The 11,464-nt window shown below is 50.0% G+C and overlaps 1 protein-coding gene and 1 pseudogene across 1 annotated transcript; one reads left to right on the top strand and one right to left on the bottom strand.

Moving 5' to 3' along the window:
• Nucleotides 1–4,185: 4,185 nt before the first annotated feature.
• LOC107159592 lies at nucleotides 4,186–8,709 on the bottom strand (annotated as a pseudogene).
• A 246-nt stretch (nucleotides 8,710–8,955) lies between these two features.
• LOC107159622 (elongin-C) lies at nucleotides 8,956–11,075 on the top strand. Its single transcript, XM_015506191.2, has one exon. The coding sequence runs from the start codon at nucleotides 9,079–9,081 to the stop codon at nucleotides 9,415–9,417; it is 339 nt and encodes a 112-aa protein (XP_015361677.1). The 5' UTR covers nucleotides 8,956–9,078; the 3' UTR covers nucleotides 9,418–11,075.
• Nucleotides 11,076–11,464: the final 389 nt, after the last annotated feature.

The following is an 11,464-nucleotide window of genomic DNA, read 5'->3' as shown; positions in this document are numbered from 1 at the left end:
TGCACATTTATCACTTTGTTTAGAACAAAACACAAAGGAAATTTAAATCACCAAAAACAAAACCCAAAGCACCCAAGCTGCCTTCCATGCCCAGCTCCCTGCAGCCTGGGCAGGAGCGCAGACAGCCAGGCCTTTTCCTGGGTCTGGGCTTCCCAGTGTCCTCCTTCCCCTCCTGCAGGTGCCCTTGGTCTTTCTGCTCTGTCCTGGCCCTCAACTTGATCCCCTGGCCTGCCACTACCTAGGGTGCCCTCTGCAAGGTGGGGAGGAGCCTAAGAAAGGGAGGAAGCCAGCTAGGCAAGCAGGACCTCACTACCAGCCCACACTGGCCTCTGGTATCAGAAGCTGAGAGGCTTGGTCCCCTGGCTGGGAGGCAGGGAGCAGGCTGTGCCATCCTTCCACACTCCTCACCCACCACCCACCTGCCACTCACCCACATGCCAGTGCAGCCACCTCTGCTGTCATTAGTAATTGACAAAACTCCACCAGGTGCCTGGCCAGGGGAGTGCAGTGGGAACCGCTGGGCTGCTTGGGTTGCTGCTGGTGCAGGTGGGCCAGGTCAGTGAGCCCCCATCCCACACAGGCCCCTGGTGGTGCCCCAAGTTCCTCACCTTTCTGAGGGACCAGAGACTGGGCTTCCTTGGGCAAGAGAGGGGTGTCTGCAGCTGGGCACTGTATCTGGTGGGGAAAGTGCAGACACCCCCCTCTTGCCCCCCAAACACACAGCTTATTCTGAAGACACTTATCCTACCATCCCACTGATGGGGGAAGAGGCACAGAGAGGTGAAGTGACTTATCCCAGCACACAGAGCAGAAGCCTGAATTAGAACCTGTACACAGCTGTCCCTACCAGGGCCAGTAGCTCCAGGCAAAGGCCTTCAGGCGCTTTTCCGAGGAGGCAGGAGAACAACCCCCTGGGGTAGTGTGCTAGGGATCTAAGGGGAAGATTGGCTCCCCTGCAGCCTGAGCTGGCCTTGAGGCCCTGCAAGGTTGGCTCCAGGAGGCCCATGGTTCTAGTGAGATGTTGAGGAAGGGGCCAAGGGGCCCAGCTTGACCCTCTCAAGCAGCCCAGTGTCTGGGGGTTGGGTAGACAGAAGCTGGCCTTGGGCAGATCATACAGGCCACTCCAGCTCTGGCTGGAGTTCCTGAGGTCATAGGAGAGCCCTGAGGGGTTCTAGGTGAAACCTAGAAGCCAGCCAATCCACTGCTAGAAGTCACCCCCTCCCAGTTCCTAGGCAGGTTGGGGAGCTGGGAAGAAACACAGAGGCCAGCAGGTGAACTGGAAAGTCTATTTGGATCTGACTTGAATTAATAAGAGTATCAATAATATTCCTAGCCCCTAAAACCACTTAGCTCTTGGTGGCCTATAAGGCTCTGCAGCAAAGAGCTTAGACCCCTGAGTGCTGCTCCCACAGCCCCAGGGGAATTGTCTGCCCTACAGTCCCCACCTGTGGCCTGGTGGCTAGAAAGCCAACACCTGTGGCCTCTGTGAGCCCTGCTTCTCCAAACAGCCTTCCTCACTGTTGGTCACCATGTTTCAGGCCTGAGCCAATCCTTAGATTCCTCCCCTCCTGGAGTCTTTTCAGTCCCAGGGAAGGTGGGACAGGAATCGTTCCCACCTGATGTCTGAGTTGTGCCCAGTTTATTAGAGAGAGGCCATCAGATCCCAGCCAGCTATTCTCAGCTTCAACCCTGTGCTTCCAATTTCCCTGACCCATGGTCCTGATGGAGGTCTGTCCAAATCTGTAAGAAGTTAGGAGGGCAGCTTCTGGGGCCACCTGCAAGCTTTCCAGTCTGGGCTTCTATGGGAGTGCCAGTGTGTGTGTGTGTGAAGTTTGTGTGGGTTGTGGTGGGCAGCTGGACAGGGCTGTTCCTCCTGGGGACCCTGATAGCCTGGGGCACTCTGGCAGGGGTTTTGGGCACCAGCTCAGGCCCACCCCAGCAGGTGGGTGGAATGAGGTGGCAGTTTTCCCACCCAGGGGGAGACAGAGAGGAATCTGGACACTGATAGTGTCTTTTGCAATTAGTTGCTCCCTGATCATGTCCCCTGGAACCCCTATACCTCCCCACCTGGCTCTGCCCCATCTGCTGCCAACTTAGGTGCCTTCTCTCCTTAAGGGACAAGCAAGTATTTCCCATCCTCAATGGGAAGTGGTCTCAAAGCTTGGGTGAGAATGCCACCCTTTCCCTAGCTCTCCATGTGTGCAATGCCTGACTAAGCCTGTGGCAGTCATGTGTCCCCTGGAGAGCTTTGCTCAGGTCTGCTTGAGGAAGTGACATAAAATTTTAGGGGGAGAGCTCTGGGTGCTTCCACTATGGCCCTGTTCTCTTCACACCCTTGAGAGGATTCCAATGGGGGACCTGGATATGGGGCTGACCCATGCTCAGGTGCTCAGTGGGCAGGTGCAACCTTCTGCCTACCATCTTGTTCCTGGGCCCAGCCTGGGACTAGACTCCTGCTCATCCACTCTTCACTTACTGGGAATTTCCTGCATGTCCAAGAGACTTCATATGTATTTGTACATATAATGCCCACCAAAACTGCTGGGGAAAACATGTTCTAAGTGAGAGCTGGTGGTCAGTTTTCTCAGAAGCTGCTGTAAACCCACCCCAAGGGGGTCCTCAACACTCAATGCACACTGGCTTGAGTGAGGGGCCTGGCATCTGGGCTGCATCTAGTCAGGATATGTTGGGCTGTCCCTTGGGCTCAGCAGGAACCCATCATTGAGCATGTGGCTGAGTCTCTTTCCCTGCTGCCTTTCTGTTTGGTCCACAGCCCAGCTGCACTAGTAATGTAACAGGTTGCTGAGAGACCCAAGGAAATACCCACAGATGGCATGCAAGATATTGGTGTACTTTTTCTTTTGGTACCAGGAATTGGACACAGAGATGTTTCATCACTGAACCATATCCCCAGACCTTTTTTTCTATTTTATTTAGAGATAGGGTCTTGCTAAGTTGCTGAGGCTGGCTTTAACTCACAATCCTCCTGCTTCGGCCTCCTGAGCTGCTGGGATCATAGGTGTGTGCCACCATGACCAGTGAAATTGGTGTATTTAAAGCTGCTCATGGAGAAGGCCCAGGGTAGCAGATTGGACAGGCAGTGGCCACCCCAGTATACCTACTGCAACTCCATCCCTTTTCATACCTTGTCCAATGGAAGCTGGCTAACAAGAGGAAATTGTCATCTCCATGGCGCCCAGGGAGAAGGATTTACTGGTCAGGCCACAGTAGTGACATCATTAGAGTCCTTTATCTGCTTTGATTCTTTCATGACCAATATCCAAAGAAGAAGCTGTCCTAGTTTGTGTGCAAAAAAGCAGCTCCTACTGATAATGCTGCTCTGCCCTATATACAGGTGTGAGAGTCAGTGTTCCTCAGGATGCCATTTACCTGGACATTCTGGTCTGGGCTTAATGTGTCTTGGGAATAGACTGGGGCACTTCAGGGACATGGTTTGTCACTGTCCTCCATTTCTTTAAAGATGACACACCTCCCTCCTTTTCTCCATTGCTGGCTACCTTCTTCCATCTTGATCTGGAACTAGGGAAATGGGGCCCAGAGGATCTGGCAGCCACCTACCCTCTGCCAACTCCACTCTGGGAGCCTAGAGTCTGGGAGGCAAACTGGTATATGAAGGACTGGGAATGAGGCAGGTCACAGCTGGGCCACCCATTGTGTCCTTCCTCTAAATTGCCATTTCATGCCCACACCAAGAGAGGAAGTGGCCAGCTAGGACAGGGAACAAGTTGCCTTCCCACAGTGGAGATGGGCCTTGAGGCTGTTCCTCTGGGTGAGGGTGGCAGGAGTGTCCCTGGCTCTCTGGCAGTGGGCATGGGACTTCACCTGCTTTCCTGTTTGTTATCCTCTGAACCCCTGGCAGCCCATGCCTTGGCCTCATTCCAAGCTGAGGATAGACTTATGATTGCTGAAGCATAGCCACACCAGCATGGACTCCCTCTGTGGCTCACTGTGGCTGGTGGGGCACCAGTTAAAAATGAACCCTCAAAGAAAAGACAAAGCAAGTGGAGGCAGGTTTACATTCAAAGGAGTAGACTGAGCAGGAGAGCTATGATGTTTGCACAGCTTTGGGTCCATTGGACACATGAACATGAATCATCTTCACATGTTCTAGGAGGGCAATTGCAGACACCTTCTGGTCTGGAACTGACCCTGGGAAGGTCTGTCCTATTGGGGCACTGTGGTCACATCCACCAGACAGTGCTGCATAGGATAGGCTGCCACTGGCCATACTAGGTGTTCCAATGGGCATGTCCAGGATCCTCCTCCATGTTCTAATGGGCCTCCACTTGTGGTTGGGTGGGTGAGGTCCTCGTAGCTGCTGTCCTGAGGCTGGAGTGGGATGTCAGCAGTCCAAGTGCTCACAGCACTCAGTTCTCTCCATCTGCCTGTCCCTGCTTCTCCTGGGAGCCTCCAAGCCTGTCCAGGGACCTCTGCTGGGGTCCTTAGGAGCCTACAGGCTCTCTCAGGCCTCTTTTGGGTCATGCCATAGGACTCTGTGCCTTCTGGTTCCTGGTAATGACATGGAGAAAGGGATACCATCAAATGCCAGAGCCAGCCTAGAAGACACTGTGTGGTCCTTGGATGGCCTGAGGATGTGCCTGGCCAGAGCTTGACAGGGCCGCCCTGCACTTATATTGGCCAGCTCCATCTGTGAAGCTGGGCAGTCCCAGTGGCCCATCTCTCAATTCTTAAAGCAGCTTAATAAGGCCTAGGAACAGTCACCAGAAAATGAGAATAGAGAGGAAATGATCAGAGGGTGCACAGCCCTTGAATGACTTGTGCTGTCCAGGCCTGAGTACCACACCAGCATGGACCCCCACTGTGGCCCACTGTGGCTGGCAGAGGACAAGTTAAAAATGAACCCTGAAAGAAAAGACAGAGTACGTGGAGTCAGGTGTGTATTCAAAGGAGTGGACTGAGCAGGAGAGCTGTGGTGTTCACACAGCTTCCTTCAGGAGTAAGAAGTGCCGGAAATAGGGCCTGGAACCCAGGCTGCCACTGCAGCCTGCACTGCTGCTTATTAACACACTGGGCCTGAACTTCCTCAGCTATAAGATCCAATACCTCCCTCCTGGTGAGGCTGCCATCAGGTTTTGCTAGCCCATCTACAGTCCTCACAACAGGCCTGCTTTGTGACACCTGGGACCAGAACTACTGTGCTGCCTCAGGTGAGGAAAAGAGGGCCAGGCTGCATGGGATGGAGCTAGTTGTGAAGAGCTACCAGAGGCCGTATCATTTCTGTGGAACCCAGGCCAGGGTCCCTCGAAGGTAAAGTGGACCATGAGAATAAGCTGGAATAACCCTGCTGGGAGGCAAGCCTTGGGTCAGTTATTTCCAGAGAGTTCCTACCAATCCAGGAGTCTATCTCACTCTCCTCCCCTTTCAGAGATCTCTCCTGTATTTCTGGCCAATTCAGAGCCACAACACTGCAGCAGAAAGAGGCTGGCCACTGAAAGCAGCCACCTGTGAGTGGCCTGAGCTTCTCTGGTGCTCACCTCTCCTGCCTTGGTGCAGATGGCCTGAAGTGACAGAGTTCTGCAAAAGTGTTCTCAAGAGCGGATGTCAGCCTGAAGGAGACAGAGCTCAGTAAGATGTGATGGGCAATTCTGAGCCAGACTCTGGACACACCCTTCCTGCCCAACAGTCTGGGAAGCCCTCACACCTCAGGCCCAGCTTTCCAGATATTAGGAACAGCAGCCACTGGTGTGTGGGTGACAAAGATGCCAAGAACCTCAGTGTTGAGGCTCTGAAACAGAGGAAGAGGGTCCTAGGGTCCTCCCCACATGAGCAGCTCTGCCCGGCTTTTCTGAAGACTTCACTCACTGTGGCCGGTGGGGCACCAGTTAAAAATGAACCCTCAAACCACTGCTCTGTGACCCCAATTGAGCCGACAAATGGTGAGAAGTATAGGAGCATGTGCTGGACCCCACCTGTTGCAAGGGCTCTGGGATCTGGAACCTGCAGCAGCATGAGGTTAGGTTCATGGCTGTCTCCAGGCTCATCTTGTGGCCCACAGAGATGTAAAAAGGCTTGGTGCTATGGCTGTGACTCTTCAGGGCCTATAGCATGAAAGGTAGGTCAGAGAGGTATGGGACACATGCCCTTGGGTCCAGGCCAGCCACAGGGGCTAAAGGCTCTGATGAGGTCCTGGGTGGCAGCAGGGAACTCTTGGACTCCTGGCCCTTAGGCTCCTTCCCGGTGCCTGTCCCCAGGCACAGTGGGCAAGTGCTGACAGCAGAGGGTCTGAGGTGCATGTGTGTGAGTGCATGCACTTCCTCTGACCTGGCAGAGTACGGTGAAGGTCCAGGACAGTCACCATTCCCAAGACAGTACCAGAGTCTCCTGAGAGAGAGAATGCATCTCCTCCAGTCCACAGAAGCTGAATCTAGAAAATGGGGAGAAAACTTTCAGAAAACATTTTTTCTTGCTGAAGGGCTGACGTAAGCCTCTTCCTCTTAAATACCCAGTCACTAGCCAGGAAAGAAAAGGGCTCTATCTTGGATGGATGCTGAATCTAAGCAAAGCCATCTGCTAAGATAGCCCTGAGTGTGCCTAAGGCCCCCATCTGACCTCACAACAGGGGCTTTGAGATGGGCAGCAGCTCACCAGGGAACACAGCACTGGTAAATAGAGGAGTGGACTAGGACCACTGGGCAATAGGCTGTGGCCAGGAATGAGCTTCTACCTTCCTTCTGCTTCCTCTCCTACTAGGAAATTGGGCATGTGTGGGTCACCTCCATACTTTCCTTTGGAGGGGAGATGGTGGGCCCAGAGTGGGTCACATTGGCCTGGGTAGAGTCTGGACCTCCACACCCTCCACTGATGTTTATAGAGTGAGTGCACCACATAGGTGCCTGAGCTGGAGGAAAGGACAGATGGGGTCTCTGCTCTTGGAATTTGCTGCCCAATGGAAGAGCCAAGTGTTAATGTCACCTCCCCAGTTCAGACTGCAGGGCCAGAGGAGGGAGATGCAGGGGTGAGAAAGGGTGTGAATGCAGTCACAGGCAGGAGCAGCAATCCAAAGCACAGGCAGCCCCATGAGCAGGGTCTGGAGGCTGAGCTATGTGAGCACTCCAGGGGGACAGGCAGCTGGGATGGCATGGGGGTGACTGGAGAACATAACCTACAGTAGCGTACAGAGGTGGAGGTGGAAGAGATAATCACAACAGGGGGAGGAGTCCAGGAGCCCCAGGGGTTGAAAGCTATAGGCTTGGATGTACCACCCAGGGCCTCATGGAGGGAGGCACCCAGAGAATACCAGGTGTGCTTTACTCCAGGCCAGGATCCAGGGACACAGGGGTATGCAGGAGGTAGCTGACCCATCCTTCCCATCCCCAGGGCCATTCCAGGCACATGCTGGCTGAACCCAGGCTGTCCAGGCCTCTTTACCTTCCTCTTGTGCAGGTATTTTTCTCCAGCCCATCTACCTGCAGGAGTTTCTTGGCCACTTCAATGCAGAGCAGTTCTGTGAGAATGCCGAAGTAATAGGCCACCTCAAAGGTTGGCAGTGGGCAGAGGAGGGTGAACTGGGGCAGTGAGATTGGCCAACAGTAAGCTATGCTGCCTGCAGATGGGCACAGGTTGAGGGATGAACAGAATCTCACCATCTGCAGAGGAGCAGAGCACTCAGAGACCAGACTCCAAGACCCTCTCTGCCCTGACTTCATTGGTGAGGATGGTGCAGAGGATGCCTTCTGCCTTTACAGGTCCAGTAGCCCAATTAGCAGGCTCACAACACTTCACCCTGTTCTTCCTTTCATTTTATGGCAATTTCTCTCTTCCTCTCCCCTTTGCTGCTGCCCTCAGTTCTATGCATTTGTTTCCATGGCCTGGGTGCCCAGGCCCAGGAGCAGCCTGCTGGTCCCAGGACTAGCATCCAGGTCAACATGAGTTTACCCTTTGGCTTTGGGGCCACGGGGTCCAAGGGTAGTGGCCAGGATGACCATCAACCTCAGCACCCTCCTGGGACAAGGTCCCGGCATCCACAGGAAATGATGCTCCTGTCTGATTATGGACAGAGGCCTGACTGTCCAGCTCAGGGATGTTGGTGAGGGTGGGGCCCTGAGCTCAAGCCCTGTGACTCTTCACAGTGGCCAGGTTGGCCCCTGGACCATGTAGGTTGGCAGTGTAGGGCTGCTGTGGAGAAGAGAGGGTAAGCAGTAAAGGTGGCATAAAAGGGGGGCTCTTCTCTGGGTGGGGGATCTGTCCTGTGTCTCATGGCCTGATGGTGAAAACGAGTCCAGAAAGGAGCCATCAAAGCCCTGCTGGCAGCAGGTGCTCTTTCCATGGGGTTGGAAGTGCCCTCTCTGGTCCTTCTCAGCTCCCACCCTGACCTCTTTTGGGAACAAGATTACCTTGGTTGTAGAGCACCAAATTTCCATCCATAAGGAGGACCTACAGAGCCACAGGGGAGTCAGTCAGCTAAGCTGATCCTCACTCCTCAGTATGGGCTGTCCTTGGGGCAGCAGGAAGAGGAACTGCCACAGGGGTTCAGCTTTTTAGAAAATTCTCTTCTTTTCTGGCTATGGGTGTTGGTGACTCCCAGGGGCTTCCCCCTTTGACTATGCAGAAGCAGAGGGGCCACTTTTCTGCCCTGAGATGAGGCACCTGCCTGGGGCATGAGGCCTGGCTCCTTCTCTGTAGACATTGCACCAAATCCACCAGGAAGGGCAACTCTTGAAATGCCATGAGGCTACCCATTCAGCTCTCTTCATACATCACCTGCCACCAGGCATGCAGGCCAGCAGGTGTCTAAGGCCACCTGCTTCCTGCCTCCATTTTCTCTGCCCTGTTGCTCACTGCCAACAACCAACCTCCCATCTCTGCCCCACCCATGGCTTCCTTCTCTGCCTCACCCATGGGTAGGTCATGCAAGGCAAAAGATTTGAAGGAAGTGACAAGATAACCTTCCCCGACAGGGGCAGGCAGCTGGGGGTCGGGGGGTGGCCCTGGAGTAGGGGCTGTGGCGGTACGAGGGGACTTGGCTGCGGTGGCTGCGAGGCTGACGAGAAACTACTCACGTTCCTGTGGAACCAAACTAGAATTTATAAGAACATAATGGATGGAGAAGAGAAAACCTATGGTGGCTGTGAAGGCCCTGATGCCATGTATGTCAAATTGATATCTTCTGATGGTCATGAATTTATTGTAAAAAGAGAACATGCACTAACATCAGGAACAATAAAAGCCATGTTGAGTGGCCCAGGTCAGTTTGCCGAAAATGAAACTAATGAGGTCAATTTTAGAGAAATTCCATCTCATGTGCTATCAAAAGTATGCATGTATTTTACCTACAAGGTTCGCTACACTAACAGCTCTACCGAGATTCCCGAATTCCCAATTGCACCTGAAATCGCATTGGAACTACTGATGGCTGCGAACTTCCTAGATTGTTAAATAAAATAAATTATAATAAACTGTTAATTTTTTTTTCAGCATTTAATATTTGTAGTTCAGTTAGTAATTTTTTCATATATAGCATGTTGCCTGTATGCAATTGAACTACAAATTTAATTGCAAAGCAGATTTTCTTCTGTTTTTTTGCATAGCAATCAAAGTTAAAATTTGTTTCATACATCAACAAATTAAGGACATTTTCACAAACTGAGAAATAAACAATTATGCCAATTTGTAGGTGGTTTTGTTTATCCTTTGGATGTGACTTTTAAAATTAGAACGATTATACAATAAATGCTGAAATATAGGCATAAACGAACATGTTCTACAGGTAAATAATGGGGCTATGTATTTTTGTTTTTAGTGTTTTTTTAAAAAAAAACTTATTCTGATCTATAGCCACTGATAGCATTACTAGAGTTATGCAAATAATTACATAATAAACATGTTTATAACTTAGCCAAAAGTTGATTTTTGTAATTCAAAGAATGAGAGTTGAAATTTCTTATGTGTTTTTTGATAAACCGTAGTATTATTTAAGTGTATCTTGTGTTTTGTTTATTGCTACAATTTAAGAACTTTATTTAAAAACAATTTGGAAGATTATTAGGTACAACTAGTGACTGTTTGAACTGTGAGCCATGGTCAACAAGTTAAACTTCGACTTAGATCCTGTTCATTGTGCATTTGGGGCAATCCAAAGTACTGTACTTTCATTAACTTTCAAGCTTCCTTTGCAATTTTCATTCTTCATAGATCCCCGTGAATATACTTCTTGTTTAAGTATGTTTTAAAATACTTACTATAAGTTTTATCTAGATCTTAAAGCGAGATTTTTTTGAACAATACCAGTCTTCCTCCATCAAATGTTATAAAGTATGAAAAATGTTGAGCAATGTAGTAAAAAAAATCTTATAATACACTTAGATATAGTACATGAATTATCTTCTATTAATTAAAGTATGTTCCTATAAATATGGTACCTTAATCAGTGGGTTTTATGAAGTCAGACTTATGAGGAAGCATTCAGCTTTTAAGCAAACAAAGAACATGAGAAACTGACAGCATTTTTGTGTAGGCTTAGGAGAAGATTTACTGAAGTTGGGGGTAGTATTGTCTGTTTTAGTACAACAAAACTGATTTTGAGGCCTATAAACTTAAGTCTTCACCTTATTGTTAAGACTAGCTAAATATAGTCCAGTTTTTCTGAAAAACTGCAAAAAGCGTAAAATAATTTTTTCTCTTAGAAAACCTAAATATTGTACTTTACAATTTATTAAATGCAGTTAAAAACATATTTTTAGTAATCTAAAACATACATACATACTTTAGAAGATATGTATCGAGTACAAGATCTTCTGGGGCTAGGGATATAGCTCAGTGATAGAGTGCTTTGAGGCACTAGGTTTGATCCCCAGCAAGGTGGGAGGCTGCTACTTAGTAGCCAATAATAGCAATCATAAACCTATATAATGGTTTCTAAAGGTGAGAGCTGGAAATAAAGTTTGACCAGTTTTTGTAGGTTACTTTGTGTTAGATCCAGAAATAACCTGAAGTTTAGAACATTAAAATAAAACTGGAATGAAGACTAGACAAATCTGTGTATCTTGCAGCAAATGGTACTTGCATGTTAATAAAGACTGATTGACTAAAAGGTATGATAAACAAAAAAAAAAGATAACCTTCCCCAAAAATGGTGTTGGGGATTGAGTATGATCTCAGTTCAAAGGTGCCCACCTGGGACCTGGTGTGTGTGAGGATCCCCAACCCCTTTTCTCAGGAGCTCTTCTAAAGGTGGTGGTTAGCCTCACCCCTGCTTGCCCCTTCCCTCCTGGCCTTCATGTAAGTCAACACTGACTGCTCCACCACTTGCACAGGCCACTGGAGGCTCAAAGACAAGGCACAGGATGGCACTAGCATGAAGGCAACATCATGTGGACACTGAGAGAGATGGGGAAAGCCGGGTCTCCTGGAGGCTGTGACAGTGAGGTAACCACACTGGCTTTATGAAGAGACCTCTATCATTTATAAAGGTGGGCATGACCTC

This window comes from Marmota marmota, unplaced genomic scaffold (assembly GCF_001458135.2).
Source record: "Marmota marmota marmota unplaced genomic scaffold, marMar, whole genome shotgun sequence".
Taxonomy (NCBI): domain Eukaryota; kingdom Metazoa; phylum Chordata; class Mammalia; order Rodentia; family Sciuridae; genus Marmota; species Marmota marmota.
The sequence above is the reverse complement of the archived record's forward strand: the minus strand, read 5'-3'. Positions and strand labels throughout refer to the sequence as shown.

Excerpts from the sequence above, each read along its gene's own strand:
- LOC107159622 (XM_015506191.2), top strand. The coding sequence starts at position 9,079 with ATGGATGGAGAAGAGAAAACCTATGGTGGCTGTGAAGGCCCTGATGCC.